At 33.4% G+C, this 25,355-nt stretch overlaps 1 protein-coding gene and 1 non-coding gene across 6 annotated transcripts in view; both read left to right on the top strand.

The window, feature by feature from the left end:
* The window catches only part of LOC105203442 (protein spire), a 330,825-nt gene that overhangs the window by 1,903 nt on the left and 303,567 nt on the right, over nt 1-25,355 (top strand). For 3 of the 5 annotated variants that reach the window (XM_039455090.1, XM_039455089.1, XM_039455091.1), the window contains exons 1-3: nt 7,129-7,190; nt 19,127-19,471; nt 19,561-19,592. In XM_039455090.1, the coding sequence (XP_039311024.1) occupies nt 7,163-7,190; nt 19,127-19,471; nt 19,561-19,592 (405 nt within the window). In that variant the 5' untranslated portion in view covers nt 7,129-7,162. Of the gene's footprint in view, nt 1-7,128; nt 7,191-19,126; nt 19,472-19,560; nt 19,593-25,355 lie in introns of those variants that run through there. The other 2 variants (XM_039455093.1, XM_039455092.1) reach the window with 1 other exon arrangement.
* Nucleotides 8,565-8,640, top strand: Trnas-gga. Its single transcript has one exon. It is a non-coding gene; the product is annotated as a tRNA-Ser (tRNA).

The following is a 25,355-nucleotide window of genomic DNA, read 5'->3' as shown; positions in this document are numbered from 1 at the left end:
TATAGGTAGTTCTAACCTTACATTGACTGCGTTACGAACGCTACACTAAGCAGAGTTAAGCGTTGAGGTAAACTGAAGTTCTTCATTGATTCAGTTTAAACTTGATAATATTGTGTATTTTAGTAGATAGAACATGAATATGAATATAAAATCGCCGCTCTTAACCAGGTAAAAAGTTATAAAGCGTTAAAGATTAATACTTGTGAGGTTAGGAAATCTATCACACCGATGGCATAAAAAGACATGCGAGCGTATATGTTTGCATTTGCTTTTTGTATACCTATATCTTTTTTTAAATAAAAGAAAGTCTTAACAACAGCTTTTTTACAGTCTTTCAACTTAAAACACAAATTTTGGGATATTCCCGCACTAGTTACGAATTACTCCGGGCTTGGAGTTATTTGTAATTTTGGGCATTGGTCGACATTTTTATATGTACTTCAAAGCAAATACATTTCTATGTTCTATCTATACCGGCATTTTGAAGGCGAAAGTTCAACCTTTCAAACCGTCTCATTTTTTTTTTTTATGAATATAGGATTTAGGAGACACAAGAAAAGGTTTAACAAATAGCCCCGGTCTCCTTTAATCATTTATTCATATCTCTTACAAACGAACGGTCACGGTGACTAATGACACGGTGGCTAGTTTTTTCGACTTGTTTGACTTTTATTATTTTTGATACGCTGAAGATGTCTCCAAAGTTAGTTGAAATGTTTGTTTGTAAGAGATATGAATAAATGATTATATATCAATACATGTGTTTGAGCAACCTCTGTCAAGCTAGCAGGATCAAATGAGCAAAATCGAACGGGACTTATTAAAAGATGTAGTGCTCATTTAGTGCTAATTTGTGCCGCAAGAAACAATTTTGTACCTCGTGCCGTTTACAAAAAGCTTGTGGCGCTGCTAACTTTATATCAAGCTAGCAGGACTACTAGAAAACAAAATAAAAAAATAAAAATAAAAATAGATATAATTAGTACTGATTTTGTGCTAATTTGTGCTGCGAGAAGCAACTTTGTATCTCGTGCCGTTTAAAAAAAACCTATGGCGCTGCTAACTTAACATCAAGCTAGCAGGACCATAAAAAAGACAATAAAAAATAAAAATAGAAACAGTATAATTAGGGCTGATTTTGTGCTAATTTGTGCTACAAAAAGTAATATTGTATTATTTGTTATTAAAAAATTTTTTTAATTATAAAAAATTTATTATTATATATAAGAAACCATTCTTATATGTATAAAATTATTATTGATTTTGTGGTAACTTGTCTCATATAAAATAAATTAATAATTTAAATAAATTACTATATATATATATATATATAAAGGTACTTTATTCCTTGCGGAGTACACTGCGGACCTCCGCTCCGCTTACAAAATTTAAATTTCGCAATTTTATTCCTCGCATCCCATCCAACACCTGAGAGAGAGAGAAAGATCATTCATCCATCCATACATCCACACTCATTCTCCGGACCTCCGTTTCCGCCGCATTTTCCTCTCTTCCTTCCACACTCTCATTCACACCCAACCACCCTCCTCCCTCCCTCAATTCCTCTAATCTCCTCATCCAAATCTCTCCCTCCCCATCTTCTCCCAAAACTTCATCCACCATCTCCTGCCATCCTTTTTCAACCCCCCAATTCGTGCATTCCTCCCATACGTGCTCCCAAGTTTCCATTCCCCCTCCACATATCCTACACTTCCTTTCTTCATCCCCTTCCCAATATCTATTCCCCATCATCCCGTCTCCTAACCTAAACTTCGCCACTCTCTGCCATCTTTGTTCCTTCCATCCCTTCTTTAGGTACTCTGGTACCCCCTTACCTTTCACCCTACCATACCATAAGTTATATCTCGAGCCCCTAATTTTCTCCCATCTTTCCTCCTCCTGCCACCTTCTCTCTCTTGCCACTACCTCTTCCCCCCTCAGCTCTCCCCCCTCTCTCATCTTTTCTATCTCAGTTAGGTTCCAGCTCTTCTCCTCGTAAAAGTCTCTCCTTTCCTCTTCCCATTTACCCACTACTTTTCCTACCTTCGCCCTGTCTCTCATTTCCTCCAAACACAACCTCGCCAGCTCTCCTCCTTCTCCCAGTTTCTTTTCATAGCTCCATGCCCTCAACCCTGCCCTCCCAAAATAAATTACTAATAATTTAAATATTTTACACATAAACTGTGAAATATTAACAGGAGGCTAATTTTATTTAATTTTAATTAATTAAGGAGGAGGCTAATTTACCACTAAAATGGACCCATACTAAAAAAGATAAATAGAATTGTCATATAGAAATAAAATAGCAAAATTTGTTAATTTGTACTTAATAGTAACATTGAGACTAATTTTTAATGAAGCGACGCATCTTCAAGGCTCTTTATTTGATCATGAAAGAATTTGTTGCTCGCATGAATATGGTATTAATATCATCCTCAGACATCGTACCATAGAAATATAACAAAATCCGATTTTGTTGCTAACCGTAAATTGCTGAAAATAATTTGTTTATTCGGGAAATGCACGAGTCACGATGTAAAGTCCGTTGCTCGATTGTCCAAAAATTTGTTGCTCGTATGATTATAATATAAAATTATGTATCAAAATACGATTTTGTTGCTTCAAGACTGTTAGGGGTGGATTTTCGAGGGTCGAGGGTGGAGCAACAAACTCGTATTTGTTGAAAATCGCGAGCAACAAAATCAGGGAAACGTAATCAGTCGAGATATCTCGTTAATTATCAATTTTATAGAATTGTGCTACGTAAGACTGATAGGGGTTGCTTTTCGAGGGTCAAGGGTGGAGCAACAAAATCGTATTTCTTGAAAATTGCAAGCAACAAAATCAGGGAGACGTAATCAGTCGAGATATTTTGTTAACTATCAATTTTATAGAATTGTCCTACGGCAGGACTGATAGGGATGGCTTTTCGAGGGTCAAGGGTGGAGCAACAAAATCGTATTTTGTTAGATACATGATTTTATATCAATATCATACGAGCAACAAATTTTTGGACGATCGGGCAACGGACTTTACATCGTAACCCGCGCATTCCCCGAATAAACAAATTATTACCAGCGATTTACGGTTAGCAACAAAATCGGATTTTGTTATATTTCGATGGTACGATGTCTGAGGATGATATTAATATCATATTCATGCGAGCAATAAATTCTTTCATGATTGAATAAAGAGCCTTGAAGCATAATGCGTCGTTTCATTAAAAATTAGTTAGTCTCAACGTTACTATTAAGTACAAATTAACAAATTTTGCTATTTTATTTCTATATGACAATTCTATTTATCTTTTTTAATATGGGTCCATTTTAGTGGTAAATTAGCCTCCTCTTTAATTAATTAAAATTAAATAAAATTAGCCTCTTGTTGATATTTCATAGTTTATGTGTAAAATATTTAAATTATTAGTAATTTATTTAAATTATTAATTTATTTTATATAAAACAAGTTACCACAAAGTCGATAATAATTATATATAAGAATGGTTTCTTATATGTAATAATAAGTTCTTTATAATTAATAAATTTTTTTAATAACAAATAATATAATATCACTTTTTGTAGCACAAATTAGTACAAAATCAGCCCTTATTATACCTGTTTTTATTTTTTAATTTTTTTTTATGGTCCTGCTAGCTTGATGTTAAATTAGCAGCGCCATCGGTTTTTTTTTTAAACGGCACGAGATATAAAGTTGCTTCTCGCAGCACAAATTAGCACAAAATTAATACTAATTATATCTATTTTTATTTTTATTTTTTTATTTTTTTTTTAAGTGGTCCTGCTAGCTTGATATAAAGTTAGCAGCGCCACGAGTTTCTTGTAAACGGCATGAGGTACACAATTGTTTCTTGCGGCACAAATTAGCATTAAATGAGCACTAAATCTTTCAATAGGTCCCGTTTGGTTTTTGCTCGTTTGGTCCTGCTAGCTTGACAGAGGTGTTTGAGCACTCTGTACTTGTGCTGACTTTTAGTAGTTTATTGTTCAATTGTTGTTCAAATTTTGAGTTATTAATTAATCAATTGTTAATATATTTGATTGAAGTATTATGTAATGAATTACTAGGATTTAGATTATAATTTGAATAAGTTTAATGATTCTTGTGATAAATTTGTGATAGATTGACAGATGTAAATTTATAATGTATAAACAAAATACTTGAAACAAATAATATATGTACTATTGGGAGTACAAATTAGTTTGGTCCGTTTTTGCCTTGCTTGAGAATCATTCTCATGGATTTCAATTGTATGGAAACTGCTTGTTGCGTAACTCCCACTGATTCTGTAAGCTCCTCTTGTGTTTGACATGGATATTTATTGAGTAATGCCTCCGATTGTTTGTCTTCGAATTTTTTTTGGCTGTCTAGAGCGAGGCTTGTCTTCATCGCTGAAATCACCATTCTTGAAACGTCAAAACTACTCCTTACATGATTTATCAGTTGGAGCATTGTCACCATAGACTTCTACCACCCAGATAACAAAATGAGCATATAGTGAGTTCACGGAGCGCGCATGCCGTGCAGATTATTCGCGCGGTGTGAGCTCACGGTATCCGACAGATGCGTCATCATCCGAGAATCATATCGGTCGCACGCGTGCGGTACTCGTTCTTCAAATGAGACTCATATTGCTCGCATGCATGCATACGGCACTCAAAAATTTTAATCATTGTCCATTTTTTTCACGTCCCAATCAGCAAACAATATTTAAAAAATATTTTTAAAAACATTTTAAAAACTTTCGCAATAAAAAAAATTTTTTAAAACGTTAAAATTAATGGATTTATGGTCCTTTTTACATTAAACAAATTTTGTTTTTAATATTGAGGTTTTTTCTTAAGAATTTTTTTTCCGAAATTTTCACGCGGTCACCCATCCAAGTTGCGACCTCGGTGAACGTTACTTGATCTCTGTGATCGCTGCGAACTGATCCCTTGTGACGATCTGTAAACACTTTGTGCTAATATATGTACATCGTTGATAGATCAGGTTAATATATGTTATCAAAAAGACGAAATATATATAATTAAAGTATATTATTTATATAAATATATATCACTAAGTCGATTTTTTACTGATTTTCATAGATGTTATTAAAACATTTTTAAACGAATTTTAAAATCAATAATAATTAAAAAATAAATATCTTAAATGTTGAATAAATAATAAACATAATTTTATAGAGATGAAAAATAAATAAAATATTTAATATTAAATAAACATTAAATAAATATTAAATAAACATTAAAAAAATGCTTACTAAAATCATTTTTTTAATTAAATAGTTTATGAAGAATAAATACTTAAACAATATTAAATAAATGTGTAAAAAACGTTTATTTGAAAAAATGAAAAAAATATTACATAAGTATTAAATTAATATTCAACAAATGTTAAATTAATGTTTTTGAAATTGTTTTAAATGAAAAATTAATGTAAAATAAATATTAAATTAATGTTAAATGTTAAATTAATGTTTTTAAAAAATTTTTTTTAAATAAAAAATTAATGTGAAATAAATATTAAATTAAAGTTGAAAAAATGTTAAAATAATGTTTTTAAAAAATGTTTTTTTAATTGAAAAATTAATGTGAAATAAATATTAAATAAACGTGAAATAAACGTTAAATAAATGTTTTTCCAAATCATTTCAAATATTTAATTAATATTAAATAAACGTTAAATAAACATTAAATAAATATTAAATAAATATTTTTTTAAATCATTTTAAATATTTAATTAATGTTAAATAAATATTTAATAAATGTTGAATAAATATTTTTGTTATAATGAATTGTACAATGAAGAATTAATATTAAATAAATATTAAAAAAACATTTACAAAATATTGTGTGCTGATTGGAATACTTTTAATGCATTATATTATCTATCAATGTTTTTATTTTTATTTTATTTACAATTAAAGAATAATATTACTATTTACAATATTTTTAGTATTAGGAGTATAAATAAGTTTCCGCCGTTTCATAAAAAATGGCGCCACTAGTATGTTATGGTTGAAATTGTCTGTTGTAAAACGATATATCGTAAGGTTGGACATCTGGCAACAACATAACCTTAAAATATTAGCGATTTTGTATCGGCATTATATATCTTTTTTTCATGCGAAAATGTCGAGTTTTGAGCCGAATAAGCGTCATTTGCGGGAGCTTTTGATTTACTTCTTTAATTTGAAGAAATCTGCAGCCGAGGCGCATCGATTGCTTGTAGAAGCATATGGTGAGGCTGCCTTAAGTGGGAGAAGTTGCCGTGAGTGGTTTTACAAGTTTAAGAACGGTGAATTTGACGTCGAAGACAAAGAACGTAGCGGAAGGCCGAAAGTGTACGAAGACGCGGAATTGGAAACATTATTAGATGAAGATTCGTGCCAAACGCAAGAAGCACTTGCACTTACATTAGGAGTGACTCAACCAGCAATTTCACATCGCTTAAAATCATTGGGAATGATTCAAAAACAAGAAAACTGGGTTCCATATGAACTAAAGCCGAGAAACGTTGAACGCCGCTTTTTCACATGTGAAATGCTGCTTGCCAGGCATAAAGAGTTTTTTGTATCGTATAGTCACTGGTGATGAAAAATGGATCCACTACGATAACCCAAAGAAGAAGAAATCATGGGGACCACCTGGCCATGCTTCAACATCGACAGCCAAGCCGAACATTCATGGAAAATAGCTCATGTTGTGTATTTGGTGGGATCAGCTTGGTGTCGTGTATTATGAGTTGCTCAAACCGAATGAAACCATTACTGGGGCTCTCTACCGAACACAATTGATGAGATTGAGCCGAGTACTCAAGGAAAAACGTGCCCACTACTACTCCAGACACGACAAAGTTCTTCTGCATGATAATGCTTGTCCACATGTTGCGGCGTCGGTCAAAACCTACCTGGAAACACTCAATTGGGAAGTTTTACCCCACCCGCCGTATTCACCAGACATTGTTCCTTCTGATTACTACCTGTTTTGATCGATGGCGCATGGCCTGTCTGAGCAACACTTCACATCATATGAAGATACAAAAAATTGGGTCGATTTGTGGATAGCTTTAAAAGATGAAGCATTCTTCCGACGCGGTATCCGTATGCTGCCAGAAAGATGGGAAAAAGTAGTGGCTAGCGATGGACAATACTTCGAATAAAACATTAGGTACCGTTCTTTCACAATAAATGCCCAATTTTTTATAAAAAACGGCGGAAACTTATTTATACTCCTAATAAATTAGCATTAAAAGTATTAAAAGCATAAAAAGTACTTAAAAAAAATGCGCAATGATTGGAAGTTCACATGGTATCTTGTAAATTTATTAATATAATATACGGGAGGGTCTTGTTTGATCACGTTGCGATTGACCACAGCGTGTCCCCATCACATCGTGAGGGCAGCGTGATATACTCGTATTCTTGTGCGCACGACAGGATTATTCTCATGCCGTGAAATGTTCCTATCACGCGTGATTGCACCATGTGACCTTCTACGCGTACACGCATGCGTCTATCACATTGTGAGGCCACTGTTATACATTTGCACGCACAGCGTGATTATCACGTCGTTAGAATAACGTGAACTCACGAATTGTTATCTGGGCAGCATTTGATGTGTTTTAGCTGCACTTTTCTTTCAATTAAAGCAGAAAACTAACACTTCCCGCAAATGCTGTTTAGTTAATACAAAAGTTGACGTATTTAACACAGTAAAAAAACAGGGGTTTTGTATGAAACTCAAAGCTATATGTACTGAATATTAGTGATAGATGCCTAACCTCTCTGAAACCACTGGAATCAACTGTCACTATGACACATTCATAACAGCCAGAGCCATCTTTTGGAAATGATCCAAACTAATTTATACTCTCAATATTTATAAATACAATAGTGTTTTTTTGTGTATAAAAAATACATATTTTGTGCATTATTTATGTCATATATTATATTTAGAGTAAATTCATTAAGTATCACCTTTAAAAAAATGTTTTTATATTACTATAAAACAATACATAATTACAGCAAATTTAATCACTTGCATTACACCAGATTAATATATACTAAAAAATATATACTAAAATTAGCAAAGTTAAATGCAAAAGCAGATAAATGTATTAAATGATTAAATATTCTGTGATATTATTATCCATAATAATACTATCAGAATATTTAACAGAATATACACGTATTTTTTCATTGTCAAAGTTGTATATAACTATTTTTCAACAAAATACACAGATGATAGTGTAAACTATATCTAACACAAAGTGTCACAAACTGTGACATGTTCTACTGTTCAACTGTAAAAAGCTAAGTACAAGTGTATAAAATATCTAAACAAGAACGCCTTCTACAATTGTAGCTGAATCTTGGTGTTTTTGTATTTACTTGTGTGATTTTATATACTTTTTCAGAAAGATTTGCATGTTACATGATTAGATTTGTATGTTACATGAACGGTTGAATATATTTCTACTTTAAATCACGCGGCCATCGAATGCGTTTTAACTCATAGCCGATTATTGCGAGAAATATCACAGCCTCAGTGGTCGAGTTGGCTAAGACACCCGTACTGGAGATTCGGAAGGTCCCAGGTTCGAACCCTGGCTGAGGTAATATTTTTCGCATAAATTCTTTACAGTTTTTTCAGGGGGAAGAGGGTTAATATTTGATGCTAGTGAGCATTGTGTATTATTAAATTAATTTTAATTTAATAATAAATGTGATATTACTGACTCTTGTTTGATTATAGCTGTGTTACGACCGAAAGTAACGGCGCGCAGTTTGTGTTGAATCTGAGAAAGTATATAAAATCACACGAGTAAATACAAAAGCACCAAAATCTAGCTACGACCGTGGAAGGCATTCTTTAGATTTGTATGTTACATAAACGGTTGAATATCTTTTTACTATATAAAATATGTTAGTGTCATAAACTTTCTAAAATATTTTGTTTATCATGCGTTAAATATGTCCAGTGTTGTATCTTTTAAAAGGTATCTAGATACCTTTGATTAACACGATGAGGTAGAAGGGATCGAGATAAATCAAAAGTCCAATACCATTTTGCGATATTAGCAATAATTTTTGAGTAATAAAATATTAAAGTCAGCCCAATAAGAGCGCGCGGAGAGACAAGCGGTTGCTTGTCTGAGCCGTAGGACCGTCCACCGCGGCCCGACTGTAGGCAACGGTAAGTGGCGCGCGGCGAGGAGAAGAATAGCTTGGCACTGCACCGCTCCCTCATGCCTCCGCACCGCGCCGAGGCTTGCGGTCCTACGGCTCAGGCGATTGCTTGTCTCTCCGCGCGCTCTTATTTGTCTGAGATTTTATTACTCGAAAATTATTGCAAATATCGCAAAATGGTATTAGATTTTTTGATTTATCATGATCCCTTCTACCTCATCATGATAATCTGTATACATTGGTCTCGGACCCTGTATATATATATATATATATATATATATATATATATATATATATATATACATACTATTTAGAAAAAGTACCTAGTCACAATTATAGATACATAAAAAAAAATTACTTAGATATGAAGACCAGTGTTCATAATTAATTTTTATTTCAAGACTGTTTTAAATAATAACTCGAGATGCTAATATGACTCTTTGATTGCTTGATGACTTCTTAAAATGATACTTAAGACGGTTTTAAATATAAAAAGCAACTATCTATAGATACAGATACAATATAGGGGTATCTGAAAATTTTAGTTACTTTTTAGGTTACTTGTAAAAAACTAAACTGTATAAATGAATTTTATCTTACATTAAACTACTAATACTTATGCAGTACTTATAAAAATGTTTTGGATAATTGTCATTTATCATGTTTTTTTTTTTAAATCAATAGTGTTTCAAACAGTGTATCAGAACGTTGATTTCTTCTGGGGGTTAAAATTTGACCACTGAAGAGTTTTTCAACAGGTGCCAAAGACGTCGGAATAATATACTTTATAAACATTTTCTGAATTACATTATAATTTAATAAAGTATCGATAGTCTTGCTTTATCCTTAAAATAGCGTAAGTATTTGTACCCAAACTTAACTTGTATTTAAACATAAAAATATGCTACAAAAAGTACCCAGGTACAGGTAGAGACATCTCCGCCTATAAGGACCTAGGTGATTCATTTAGGTACTGGTAAAGTACACTGTACCTAATAAATTATACTACTTAGGTATGTTACAACACTGACAATGAATATGATCATAATGTGAGTTGTATAGAAGGAGATTATTTTTCAGTTAGTATATCAGAAATTAAATTTAGAACTCTAATTGTGTTCCAACAAAAACCTTATATAACGGAACAATGTAACGTCAGTGTATCTTAATTGAAAAATAGCCTGTATCATGCCATTGTATTTATATATAGTGTTTAATTTGCATTAATCCAGTGTAATGCGAGTGATTGAATTCATCATCAAAAACTAAATTTGATGGGACAAAAAACGGCATGCTTTATAGAAAATGTATTTTACATAAATGAAACAAAAAGAATCACAACATAATATTTATTTGGATTTTCTTTTTTCGAGAAACAATATTTTCAGAATTGTTTAACAATTATTTACAAATGTTTCTACGGAGTCCTCTCCAGTGTGTGCAATAACACATAATTCAAAAATTATTTACGGCTACATTTACGAAGGGTTATACGTAACGGTGTTTATTTTCTTATATTTAACCAGAGTTGCTAGCAAGCTCTTTTTCTCACTTTTTGTAACTGGGTCATTTTTAGTCTTTTTTTTTTCAAATTTGATCACTTTTTCCCCTTTTTTTTACCATTCATAAGCTGAAATCTTGATAATATTTAACAGCATTACGAAGCAGCTGCTGAACATTTATTGTTAAAATTTATTTTAAGATTTGAGACAGTTAAACATTTTCTGTTTCTTCAACCTCATAAGTTGAAGAAACCTGAAACTAGTTTTAATATCGCAAAAATCAATTGAGTCTTTCCACTAGGGATTTCTGAGGTTTATCTCTTAGATGAATGGCTATTCTTCAACTTGAAGATGTGCCAGCCCTTGCTGAACACGATGATTACTAGAAAAAGTTTTATGTATAAAGAACTTGATGAAAGAATTGAAATTGTCATTTTAACATTGTTGTAACATTAATAATCAATGAAAGAAAATTAAGGTAGATTCAACATTGACATAAACATTTATAGTTCAATATTTAAAATTGCTACTTAGCCATGTTTTTTTAATATTCTGTGCTGTATAAAAGAGGAGATACATGTTTTGAGCAGTTTGCACAGAGCGTCTAATCGAAGAGCGCGTTGTGCAGTGGGAGCGCGCCAGAATTGTAATCTCGAAATCACTAGTTCGAATCTTGATAGGTGAATCTTTTCTTTACCTGTTTTTTACATGACAATGTATCATTAACATGAAATAAATTTAATTGTTTTGGGTTGAATACGTGTGAAAAACGTGTTAAACACCTCTATATATTTTATACGAAAATAATGTTTATTTCCGTTTAAATCGTGTACTTAGAAATTGTGATTTTTTTACTGTCTGTATCATTATAAATTAATGTAATTTTGTATTGTAAATCATTGGGAAGAAATGCCTCTGTGACCTGATTTTGAGTAGTTAAATAAAAAGTAGTAGGCGTTTCGACTTGTTATTGAATTCACTTCAGTACAATAGCGATTACTGATTAACGGAATGTCTAAAACATATAATGAACTATAAAATTTTTTAACGATGTTACTGATTAGCACATTCTATACAAGTACAATTATTACTGAGTAATATTAAACAATCATTATTTTTAATAATATTTAATTTAATAATATTAAAAAAGACTACATAATAAATTGTATTTTACTAATTTTAACAAACGAAGAGGAACTAGCAAGAAGAGTCAGAAGAAATAAAGAATTTTTTACAATTTTTTTTTGTACCGAATATTTTGTCAAGAATAAAAAATTTTTTCAAAAATTCTACAATACATGTAGGATATTAAGGTATTTTAATAATTTAAATGGATTCATAAAGGTTTTTAAAGATAAGCTGCCAAAGATGTTCCGCCCGAATGTAGTTTATAAGATTAACTGTAAAAATTGTGATGTTTCATATGTGGAGGAAACTTGTAGGCCGGTGAAAACAAAATGACAAGAATTACATAAATAGGAACGCTGTCCAACGATCTGCTATTACAAAATATAGAATCGAATTGTCTTATGATTTTGTTTCGAGTTCAAATCATTATGCGATGGTTCAAGTCCAAATACTCATATATAGTCGAGTCAAGTTAATTATAAGTTACCGTACTTTGTTTTCTCTTTCTTATATTATTCATGTAAATGTATTTGATTAATCAAAGTCAAAATTATGAGAATTGTTTTCATCATTGTCTTCAAATCATCATATTATTATATTCTTAAGAACATCTGTTCTACGCGCTGTATTTCGTCGAGAATCTTCTGTCTCGTTGGTTATGCGAAAGTCAGAATACGAGAAACTTCGACGATAGAGATAATAATATTTTGTATGCGAAGCAAATCAGTTTTTGTCGTGGTCGTCCGTACACGCAAGGAAAGGTCGGCCCAAGCAAATAGCAAGTTTACTGGTCCAATCCGGTGGCCGTTTTAAATCGTCGATGACGATACAGTGATTAGCCCATCCGAGCCAATGAGACATTTTCCCGCCGAATTTGCTTCTCCCGGCTTTTTCTTCGCTTAAACGAGAGCAGGGAGGTTCGCTCTCTCTGCGAGAGATCGGCAGATTCAGATTCGAGAAGCGACGCGAGAAAGATACACCGTATCCGAAACCGAGCGAGACAGAAATCGGGAAGTGTCGGGAGTTATACGGCGCGCGAACTTGCATTTGCTGTCGATACGCGCGTCTTGACTAAGATTTCGCGGGCATTCTTGCTCATCCTCGAGACAGAACTATTCTCGATCACTGTTTGATTAAAGACAATTAATTGACAACGAATTCTATCGAGTGATCACTTTGTTCGCCTTCTTTTCCTCTCCCGCCTCCCATTTCACTCATTATTCGAAAGTTACGTTATCGTCGTCGCTCGCGCTCTCGCGTCGGACTCGCTCTCGTAATCGCGCGCTCAGGGCCGTGTCTAGGCCGAGCGCCGCAAAATTTAAACGTTCACGCAGTTCTTGCTCGCGCTCTACTCGGAGTGAATTCCGGCATCTCAAAGCGCGCATCACGCAGCAATAAACAGATTTTGATTGGGAGAAAATTGCGATATTGGACGTGGAAAAAATTTTTAATAAAAAATTTATCTTTGAGAGGATCTTTATACATAAACAAAAACAGTTTAAATTTGCAAAATTACACGGAGTTGTTTAACTCATTATATGCTAACATAAGATGTAACATAAGTAAATAATTACAAAATCTTGATGATTCCCCCTTCTCGTAAAGTACAGGCTTATTATGTATTTGTTACTTATTTTAATGATATTGACGTTTTTTTATTCCAAAAGCGTCTTTACTTTTTTACGTGCCATGTCACTTCAATCGTCTCCAATCCGTTCCAATCATGTCAGTTTTTTGTTTTTATATAATATGTATAATTTTTTCACAATACGGTCAACAAGACTATACGTTATTATTTTTGTTGGCAATGATGATTTAAGGTTATTATAATTTAACTAGCTGTGCCCCGCCACTTTTTGCTGCGGCTCAGTCGGTTAAATGGAAAAGTAAGACAAGAGAAAGTGCGGTATACAATTTTTATATAAAAACGCGCATATTTGAATGTAACGTTGTGTTAAAATTTTAAAGCATTCCTTGAAGAACTTTTTGAGATTTAAGATTTTGAACAAACGCATATTTACATTTTTAGATTAGACTTAATTTAGAGAAAAGTGAGCTCAAGAGCCACGTCGGGTGCAAATAAATAATAAAATTCTTCAATGTCAGGCAAACGTTTCGACCTTTAATGACGGTCTTCCTCAGTGATAATACAATTCTATAAAACAACAATCGTACTGATTAAGACATGAATTTATCACAATAAACAAAGAACAGAAATAAGAAATGAAAACAAGTTACCGAATAGATAGCGATTGTGCAAAACCGCGGTGTACATCTTACTACAGCGTCTTAGAATAAAAATATTATGAAAGACCTCACAGAGCGTGTGCCGAGACAAGAGTTTTGTGAAACCACGTAGTTGGTTGCTAACAAATAAATAAATAAATAAGAGAAAGATATTAAAATGATGACTTTAAAACTTGTGGCAAACAACCATAAAAATTAATTAATTGAAAAAGATGAATAAAAGGAAAATCAATAAAAAAATAAAAAAATAAATAAAAAAGAATAAAAATGAAAGCTGTACAAGTCATTAGATATAAAATTGTAAAAAAACACTTATATAAATTAATGTAAATTCAACAAAAAGGGGAAAAAAAAGGAAATAAGCCGAAGCGAAAATTTCAAAATACCTCTAAGCACCAAAACTCGTGTCACTGCCTTGAGATGGGATGTTACATCTCGGTGAGAATAGATACGAATAATAAGGACCGAAGCGAGATAGCCTCGGTGACCTAAACGGAAGGAATAGAAGGAGGGGTGATGAACTTAAGAAGGGGGAATACGCTCGAGGATAGGAAGATACGCATCTGAGAGAAGTTTCGTGTCGCTTTGTTTATTGAGTCCGTGCATTTGATTTTTGATGTGTAACATCTCAGATATGGATTTTTTGACATAAGATGGTTCCTTGTCTAAAATTTCTACGTTCTCCCAATCGAATTCGTGATTTTCTCCGATGCGGTGTAGCGAAATAACTGAAGGAGAACTGGCCTTTCTAATGTCTGCTTTATGTTCGCTAACTCTTGTTTTTAATTGGCGTTTTGTTTGTCCCACGTAAGAAGAATCGCAGTCTTTACAGTTAATTTTATAAACTACGTCATTACAAGAAAGACGCTCTATATGGTCTTTGCCAGTAGTTATAAATTTGTTCAATTTGGAAGGGATTGTGAACGCAACACTGCAGTCGAACTTACATGAGAAAGACGAAAATTTTTTTGATACGGACTCGATGTAAGGGATCGTAAAAAATCTCACACGTTTATCATCCACGCAGGTGTCATCTTTATAAAAAAGGTGTTTGAGTCTGAAATTTATCATAGCAAAGATAAAATTTAAAGGATAGTTATTTTTCAATAAAATGTTAACTAAAATTATGAAGTTCTTCCGGTGGAATTGAGGATGTGATAATAACAGTACTTTGTCAACCATACCAAAAATTTACATTTTTATTAGGTGTTGGAATTAATTCGTAGCGTTTTTTTAGAGAGAAACAACGATTTATTCTAAGTTTAAATATAAAAATACATTACTAAAAATATTTTCCATCGCTTGCCACAACTTTTTCCCATCTTTCGAGTAAGAGACGGATACCCCGTCGAAAAAACGCTTCGTTCTTAGAGGCGATCCATGAATCAATCCAAGTTTTGCATTCTTCATAAGAAGTAAATTTCTCCGCGGACAAACCATGGGCCATCGACCGGAACAAGTGATAATCCGAAGGAGCAATATCTGGAGAATACGGCGGGTGGGTTAGGACTTCCCATTTCAGTGTTTGCAGGTACGTTTGCACTGGCTTTGCGACGTGCGGTCTAGCATTGTCGTGCAGCAAAATAATTTTGTCGTGCCTTTCGCTCCATTCCGGCCGTTTCTCCTTCAATGCCCGACTCAAGCGCATCAATTGCAGTCGGTAACGATCCCCAGTGATGGTTTCATTTGGATTCAGCAGTTCGTAGTAAACCACACCCCGTTGATCCCACCAAATGCAAAGAAGAAGCTTAGATCCATGAATATTACGTTTTGGTACGTTTGATGATGATGGTCGTCCAGGCTTAACCCATGATTTTTTGCGCTTGGGGTTATCGTAATATATCCACTTTTCATCACCCGTAACAATCCAATGTAAAAAACTTTTTCTTTTGTACCGTTGAAGCAGTAACTCGCAAGTCAAAAAACGCCTTTCAACGTCGGCTTTAATTTGTATGGGATCCAATGTCCTTCCTTTTGGATCATCCTTAACGCTTTAAGTCGTTTTCCCACTGTTGAAAAGTCAACCCCAACGATGTGGACAACTCTTCGAGCGTTTGAGTTGAGTTCTCCTCAAGTAATGTCTCCAATTCTTTGTCTTCAAACTTTTTTGGCTGTCCAGGTCGTTCCTTGTCTTCTAAGTCGAAATAACCGCTCTTGAATCGCGCAAACCACTTCCGACACGTTTGTTCAGCTAAAGCTTGCTCACCGTAAACTTCTTCTAAAATCCTATGGCTTTCCGCAGCAGTTTTATTCATATGAAAGTAATGTAATAAAACTCCCCGCAAAAACACTTTATTTGGTATAAATTTAGACATATTTAAATAATTATAACTTGATGTTATTAACAAGTGAAAGTAAGATATACAGTAAAAATAACACCTAACCTAACAACTGATTTAAGATAAATTTGCTTCTGACGGTAAAAACAGAAAACTGTAGTATCCCCGCCATCTCTCGTAAAACGCTACGAATTAATTCCAACACCTAATATTTATATAGATTAATAGATTAATTATGTAATCGTCAATTTATTTAATTAATTTGTACAACGCTGATTATTTAATGTTACTTATTAAAATTGTATTTGTATGGAATGTATTGATCATAACACCGTTAAAAAAATGTTTTACAGTTTATCACATCTTTTAGATATTTCGTTAATTAATTATTACTATTGTATTGAAAAGGACTCAATTACGAGTCGAAATGTCTACTGTTCTGTTGAAGAAAATGTGCGCGCGCTTGCGCACTATCATGTAATATCAATAAATTGTTTTTCTACAAATTCGGCTATTTTTTGGATTATTTTATACAAACGTTTCATAATGCTTAAGTAATATTTCTTATTAACTGTTTGACTGTCGTTTAATTGTTTTTTTAGTTTTGGTTCAACCATTTCATTTAAATAAACAATTTAATAGATATGTATGTACAAAAAATTCAATCATATTATATTGTTTTATAATAATTATAAATTACAAAAAATATTACCTTGCAAATCTGCGATACTCAATTAAATTTTCTTTTTATAAGTCAAATTTTGTTCACATTTGAATATGTTTTATGAATAATATAAGGCCGAGAACGACCAATTTTTGGTTTTTTGAGTTACAATTTATCTTAATCTTGACAACCAAGATACAGATAGCGGAACGTTTCAGACGTACTTGTCCTTTAGCATCAATTTACATTTCTAATGTCGAATTACTTAAACAAATCTACATGAGCGTATAACTATGCCGATTTTGTCCATTATGTAAAAATTAGCGTAGCTTTATTTGTCGATGTAACGCGAGAACATTCTGAATCCATGGTCTACTGTGAGGCAACGTCTCGATGTTCCGAGTTTCTCTATTGAAATGAAATAATTTAAATGAATAAAATGATTTGAGAATTAAAAAATTTTTTTAACATGGTCCCAATAAATTAAATAGACTAACAAATACATTAATAACTTGAAAACTTACGAATAGTATATTGAATGGATAAAGTATTGTGCTCGGTTATGTTCTGTTTTGTGCGGAACTAACTACACGACTGACAAGGGGAGGATCAGGTGACGCCCTAGGATTTCGACCCCAATTTTTTTAATTGTTCTAGAGACGATAAAAAAGTTTACGTTTCCCGACGTTTGATTGAATAGGCCTTAGTTTTGGAGTAATAAAGGACCTCGCACAAACCTTATGGAAAATGGGTTCTGGTGGATTTGATTGAAACTTTGGAAATTTGTAGTTTACATGATTCTGATGAAAAGCTCTTATTGCCCCAACTTGATGCATTGAGCCGTTTGGGTCTTAGGGACAGTTGAAAGTAGGAAATAGGCGATTGCGTGTAGGAAATCATTTGATAATGCTTCCCTTTCTTATTCTCTCCTTACTCCTCTTTCTCTCTTTTTTTCTCCCTCTCTTCTACGTGCGTTTGTGCGTGCTCGTGCGTGTGTGCGTGTGTGTGCACGCACGCACACAGTAGAGAGGGTTTGGAGCCATTAAATACTATGGGAATGACGAACCATGAAGTTCTTATCTTTGCTGACACAAACACATGTGCACGCGTGCACACTCGCGTGTGCACGCACATGCAGTTATCTAGGGACATTTATACGTACCAATATACATATGTGAGCAATATGATATTGTCAATACAATTTTAAACTGGTATAGATATACATATGAGCCAATGTCATGAAAGAGACCTTCAAATATTTTTAATTCCGAAACTAGACATAAAAATGTTCTAAAAATTGAGGTTTTTTATTAGGAATGTAAATACTACAACATATAAAAAATTCAAGCAAGTCGAACACGTTTTTTTTTCATATAAATTTCATATAAACGGTTTTTTCTTAAACCATGCTATATGATGAATGCGTTTCTGCGGAACGTTTCTCGGTTGGGCAATCTCCCGGCTTCCAAAATTAAGGATAACATTTCTTCTGATTGATAATTGAAACAGTGGACAATTTTTTTTATGAGAGGATTATTTTTATTTACCTAAACGGATCTCACAATGTCATCACCAGTTATATTTACAACTCAATTTTAAAAACTTTATATGAAACTTATACTAATTGTAAGCTCTCTATGATGTTTTTTTAGTTTAGAGGAACGAATTGTAAATATAATTGTTGTAATTATTTTACGCTCCACCAACCGCGGTTTATACTTTTGTTAGCCCTTGTAATTCTAATTATTTGACAAACTTGAGAGTACTATAATTTAGTGTTATTTTAATTTTACACTCTGATTATATTTTAGATTTCTGGCGGTTACAATTTGTAATACATAATTTTCTCTGTTTTATTATAACTTAAAACATACTTTTAATATACTTTGTAAGCAAAGCCGAAAAAAACATTTTTTATAAAACTATGATTTTTTTTAATGCTAACTATGAATGATATGATATTGTAAATATGTTGATGTCACATGTATTATTTGACATAAACAATTTTATAAAAATTTAATGTATTGACATGTTTTACACCATAATTATCTGTGAAATAGTACATTTTTAATAAAGAGATTTATAAAATTGACAGTGAGTTTCCATAAGTGGAAGAGTACTTGCACGATGTCAAATTCCAAGAAAAGTCCAGATAATCAGAAAGAGGTTACAGTTCTCAAAGACCTGCAAGCGGCGGTAAACAAGAAGAAAAATACATTGGCGCGGCCCAAGTGTAAGCTGGACTTGCACGGCTGTTTAAATCTCCAGGATATTTTACTGATGTTCGATAGTCCTGTAAACCAGGAACGAGCCTGGGCATTATGCTACCATATAGCTAATAATTTATCACGCCTAACTGATAATAAGTTTTATGAAATATCCGAATTCTCGCAAATTATACTTCACAAAGACGGAGATATTTTGCTTGAAAACTTAACAGGTAATCATTCTATTCTATTTACAAATAAATCAGAAACTTTTTTATCATTATTATGATAGAAATAATTAATAGACAAACTTACGTTACAGGTTCTAAGCACTCTCTTGTTTCGGAAGAGAAGGTAAATGTATAATATAATAAAATATTTATTGAGAAATTTTTTATAAAAAATAATCAAGTTTTTTTAATAAAATAAAAAGTGTAGAGAAGTAAATAAGCATTTATTTATTTACTTTTCGCACTTTTACATATGTTTCCTTTATATCTATGGAAAACTATGTGTACTGCGTGATTCTGTAGCCTGAGAAATTATAAAAATTATGGAAATTTATTTGCCGGGTCGGAAACAAAAATCGATCATTTTTGTACTTTTTAAGTGAAATTCAAAGATGCTTAGATACCTTTTAATTGTTGTACGGATTTATGTATACCACAATTTAATTTGGAAAACAGCCACTATACATGGTCATAACAAGAGATCTTACTGCTGAAAATGTTTTAAAAATTTTAAATACATTTTCTAATTCTTTAAACAATGCATCTTTTATAAAAATATTTTACTGTTTTTAACCCGTGACACTGGTTAGTTTGAGTAGTAAAAATGTGCATTTGGTTTAGTGACTATGACTTCATTTTTAGATCACAAACGAAAATTTTTTTGAAAAAATGAGTAGTTTAACTTCCTGAGTGGTTGGTTGAAAACTTCGTGTTGACAGTGGCGATGTACCATGGAAAGAATTAGAACTAACAGGCGTGAAAAGATGGTGTTGAATAACGATTTTGTGTCATTTTGTTACTATGTATTTTATTATTAAAATATGATTTGTCTCGTACTTATTAAATTCGAAATGAGCCTCGAGTAAAGTTATCTTGTATACGTAAAAACATTTTTTATTTCTTTTAACTATGTTTTTCTGCTTGCATAGGCTTCACTTTACGTGCGACTATTTATCAATTACGATCTTTTACGACTATTTTACGACTATCAATTGACTGTCAAAGGGGAAAGAAATATTGAGACCTATTTTTGCACGTATTTTAAAGTAATCTCATTATTTTATTTTATTTACAAATGGCACGCAAGAAACTTTTACGTATGATCTCTCATTTATGACGTCACGATTTCAATATAGTCTGCGACTACTCAGGAGCCTTAAAGCGGTTGCGTACGAGAATATTTGAGTAGTAATATACTTATGAATATTTTTGAGTGGCAAAAATATGCTTTGTGTAAATTTGAGATGTAGAAAGTTTTATTTAGTTATGAATACAAAGTACTTATTTAGTACTTACAAGCACTCATATTACATATTTTGAAACTGCACGATTCAGTAAAAATTTTGATTATTATTACATAATAAAATATTATAAAATAAAAAGACAAAAAAACATTGCATTAGAAACTTTTGATGCAAATTTCTCGCAAATATTTGAATATTACGTCGTGCGTTTTATCTATGAGTTAGTAAAGGATAAGAATTAAAATATATTTAAAATTAGGCAACCGTGTGTATTCTATTTGGTCTTTTTCTTGTGAGTAAAAGAAACGTATTAACGTATTGTTACTCATCAATTAAAAAACAAATAGTGAAAACGGACAACTAACTTGATCTTTCTCCCTTATGAATAAAAGAAGAATAAATTAACACGTTGTTACTTATCAGCTGCAAATGTTAACAAATTTATAAGATCATGATTAATATCTCACATCTAGGACTTCTTATATTAAAATTAACTAATCTGGGAACCTCGCGAAGTGAGATTCAGATTTTAATGAAATTTGGCATAAATGTAGAGGAAGTAATTACATGAATTAAAAATTTTTAGTTGCTAAAAATGGTTTGAAAGGATGAAACCACTCTTTAAAGGTAAAGAGACTTGTTTTTTTTTTCATATATCTCGTAAACCGCACGAAATATAAAAAAAATGTTTTATACCAACGTTTAACAGGAAAAATATCTATTTAACTACGCTATTTATTTTCCAAAAAAAATTTGTTAAAAAACATTTTTCAAAAAATTATTTTATTAGGTGTTGGAATTAATTCGTAGCGTTTTTTTAGAGAGAAACAACGATTTATTCTAAGTTTAAATATAAAAATACATTACTAAAAATATTTTCCATCGCTTGCCACAACTTTTTCCCATCTTTCGGGTAAGAGACGGATACCCCGTCGAAAAAACGCTTCGTTCTTAGAGGCGATCCATGAATCAATCCAAGTTTTGCATTCTTCATAAGAAGTAAATTTCTCCGCGGACAAACCATGGGCCATCGACCGGAACAAGTGATAATCCGAAGGAGCAATATCTGGAGAATACGGCGGGTGGGTTAGGACTTCCCATTTCAGTGTTTGCAGGTACGTTTGCACTGGCTTTGCGACGTGCGGTCTAGCATTGTCGTGCAGCAAAATAATTTTGTCGTGCCTTTCGCTCCATTCCGGCCGTTTCTCCTTCAATGCCCGACTCAAGCGCATCAATTGCAGTCGGTAACGATCCCCAGTGATGGTTTCATTTGGATTCAGCAGTTCGTAGTAAACCACACCCCGTTGATCCCACCAAATGCAAAGAAGAAGCTTAGATCCATGAATATTACGTTTTGGTACGTTTGATGATGATGGTCGTCCAGGCTTAACCCATGATTTTTTGCGCTTGGGGTTATCGTAATATATCCACTTTTCATCACCCGTAACAATCCAATGTAAAAAACTTTTTCTTTTGTACCGTTGAAGCAGTAACTCGCAAGTCAAAAAACGCCTTTCAACGTCGGCTTTAATTTGTATGGGATCCAATGTCCTTCCTTTTGGATCATCCTTAACGCTTTAAGTCGTTTTCCCACTGTTGAAAAGTCAACCCCAACGATGTGGACAACTCTTCGAGCGTTTGAGTTGAGTTCTCCTCAAGTAATGTCTCCAATTCTTTGTCTTCAAACTTTTTTGGCTGTCCAGGTCGTTCCTTGTCTTCTAAGTCGAAATAACCGCTCTTGAATCGCGCAAACCACTTCCGACACGTTTGTTCAGCTAAAGCTTGCTCACCGTAAACTTCTTCTAAAATCCTATGGCTTTCCGCAGCAGTTTTATTCATATGAAAGTAATGTAATAAAACTCCCCGCAAAAACACTTTATTTGGTATAAATTTAGACATATTTAAATAATTATAACTTGATGTTATTAACAAGTGAAAGTAAGATGTCGTAAAAATAACATTTTAGTAGCAACTAAAAATTTCTAAATTTATGTATTTACCTTTTCTATATTTATGCCAAGTTTCATTAAAATCTGAATTTTTTATTTTGTGAGGTTTTTTTGTAAGCAAGAAAGTAACAATAAATTGGATAAGTCAGCGGTGAGGAGTCAGCGAGTTAATTGGTGTGCATAAAATATATAAGTTTTTACTTACAGTGGTCTTTAATTATTTGGTCATGTTACAATGTTATTTTATACTTGTATTATATCCAAACGTTTTGGCTTAACTTTAAGCCTTCTTAGTGGTTGTCGCAATATTTTGTAATTTGGTGGTTTATAACAGCAAAAAAGAAGAAAATAAGAAGTGACTCATCACATTCGTTTATAGGCGAAGCTACAGTATAATTATGTCTGGCACGGTTCCATACCGGAAGAAAGAAAATACAGAAGTATTAGATGTAAAAAAAAACTTGAATAAAGATTGGTCTTAGAAATATTTGCGCGCGCGCGCGCGCGCGCGTGTGTGTGTGTGTGTGTGTGTGTGTGTGTGTGTGTGTGTGTGTGTGGTTTATGTAAATGTGTATCAGAACACCATTTATCATTAGAGAGCAATCAGCTGATTACATTAGTATCCGATATAAGCGCCTACGTCAAGTGGTGAGCGTGCCGCCTCTGCCTACCTTCCATATGCGGCCTATCATTTGCCAACTATTTTTGCTTTTAGCTTAAAAACGAGGCAACGCACACAATTTTGGCAAAGAGAAAAATTATCTTAGAATTGACTCATAAGGGGGAGTTCTCGAGATGTATATCACCAATGTTAATAAAATTTTATGGGTGTGTAGTATTCACTGTTGTGCCCCGGTGATGGCTCCGGGGACGTCGGTAGGTATATCGGGATCTTTTCGGCGCCTTAGGAGTTAGGACTCGTAGGAAGGGCCGCTCGGTGTTTGAAGATAAAACACTTGCTTGTTCCAACGTTAAAATAATGTATTTTTTTCAGTATTGCCCTCGTTACACTTGTAGTATGATTATATATGTCGCTCGTTTGCTTGTTCTTCCCGGACGGCCCGGTATATATAGGTCGGCTGTTATCTCCGGATTGTGTTACAAGCTCGACGTGTAAGTCACGCACGGCGAGTAACACACCGGACAGCTGTTTGTCAAACTCTTCCGTCGCTTTCCGATTTTGTCGCGATATTTATACGGAAATTCGTCGTTTGGTTCGGCCAATCGTGTTCCTTGCGGCATGCAGCTCCCACGCTTAGCCGAAATCCGAATACCGGAAAGCGACTCAGCATTAGCTGGCGCGGCGCGATGGTGTTGCGGGCCGGAAGCCCGACAGACCATCAGCGTCTTTCGATATTTCTAGCGTATGCGGAATTCGAGTCCGCTACGCGTATGCATAGCAATAGGAATCTTAATTTCCTGTTGCTATGCGTGTAATTATCGTAGTTGTACAGGGTACAACATCACTCACACCTTTAAAGCCATTTGTTGCGAAACTTGGGCATTCTTGAGAAAAATGACGATTAAATATTTCCAATATCTATTAGTACCGTTACAGAAGAACGATAATTTTTTACGGAGTACGATTATTATTTGTAAAAAATGCAGGTTTAGCTTTAAAGTTGCGTAACTCGGTCAAAAAAATGTAGAGAAATTTTAAAACAAGCATTTTTTAGGCAAAATGTTGTAATTTATGAAGTTTTACTTGAATTGTTCGAAAAAAATTTGTTGGTTGAGTTGCAAAGTGTCAAAAATACGAAATTTTAAGGAACAAAACAAGCTTTTTTGCTGCATAAGACTAGGAAGTTAGAAGAATTTTAAAAATCTGCTGATAGAGCGTTAAAGGTGAAATTTTAAGCATTAAAATGCTTTTTTTATTTTTTATCTACGATGATTTTTCATCGAGTTACAGTCATTTGAAAATAGCCTATTTTTGGTGTCTGAAGTTTCTCCCTATTTTTTTTTTGAGTATTGTAGTGCTAAGCTTTTGAAGAAAAAACGGTCCCCCGAATCTCCCAAGACGAGGACTTCCAGGGAAGCTTCCTGCTCTATCCCGGGCTACTGCCACGAGTTACCGAGCGCCGTCCGAGTCATTCTCAAACCAACGCCTTTTTGGAAGAAAGAAACCTCAGACCGTCTCCCTCCTTCTTGGAACGAAATCTTAATCCCGAAAAGAAGAAATTCTAACATTGAAACCCTTTTATTTTCTCTAAATTACCCAATAAATTGAAAATTCTAAGAGAAAACGATACGCCATCCGTTTACTAAAACAGTAAAATTTAATAGAAGAAGATATCAAGAGGCGCGGTCGCGACTCGGTCTGTTTTTTTTTTCTGAATGAACGAAAAGCGAGAGAGACCGAGCCTCTTTTACGCGAGTCAGCGAGTTCAAACATAACGAAATTATCAGATCTCAGCAACGGCTGAATCGATCAAGTTCAAAGTCGTCTCAATCGATAGCTTGGAAAAAATGCAAATATAAAAGTGTTTTTATTTTTGTCCTCCGTGCCTTACGAGCGGAGATATCGTGATGCAAAGTTTAAGATGCTAATTTCTCTACATTTTTCTGTAAGATATGTCTCCTTGTTTGTCGTCGTCGTCGTCGTTGTTGCCTTCAGGAATTCTCCTTTTCACATTTTTGACATAGTGTGGCGCTCGCTGCTACACTATCAGCATTTATGTGATGTGCATCACG

This window comes from Solenopsis invicta, chromosome 11 (genome assembly GCF_016802725.1).
Source record: "Solenopsis invicta isolate M01_SB chromosome 11, UNIL_Sinv_3.0, whole genome shotgun sequence".
NCBI lineage: Eukaryota > Metazoa > Arthropoda > Insecta > Hymenoptera > Formicidae > Solenopsis > Solenopsis invicta.
The sequence above is the reverse complement of the archived record's forward strand: the minus strand, read 5'-3'. Positions and strand labels throughout refer to the sequence as shown.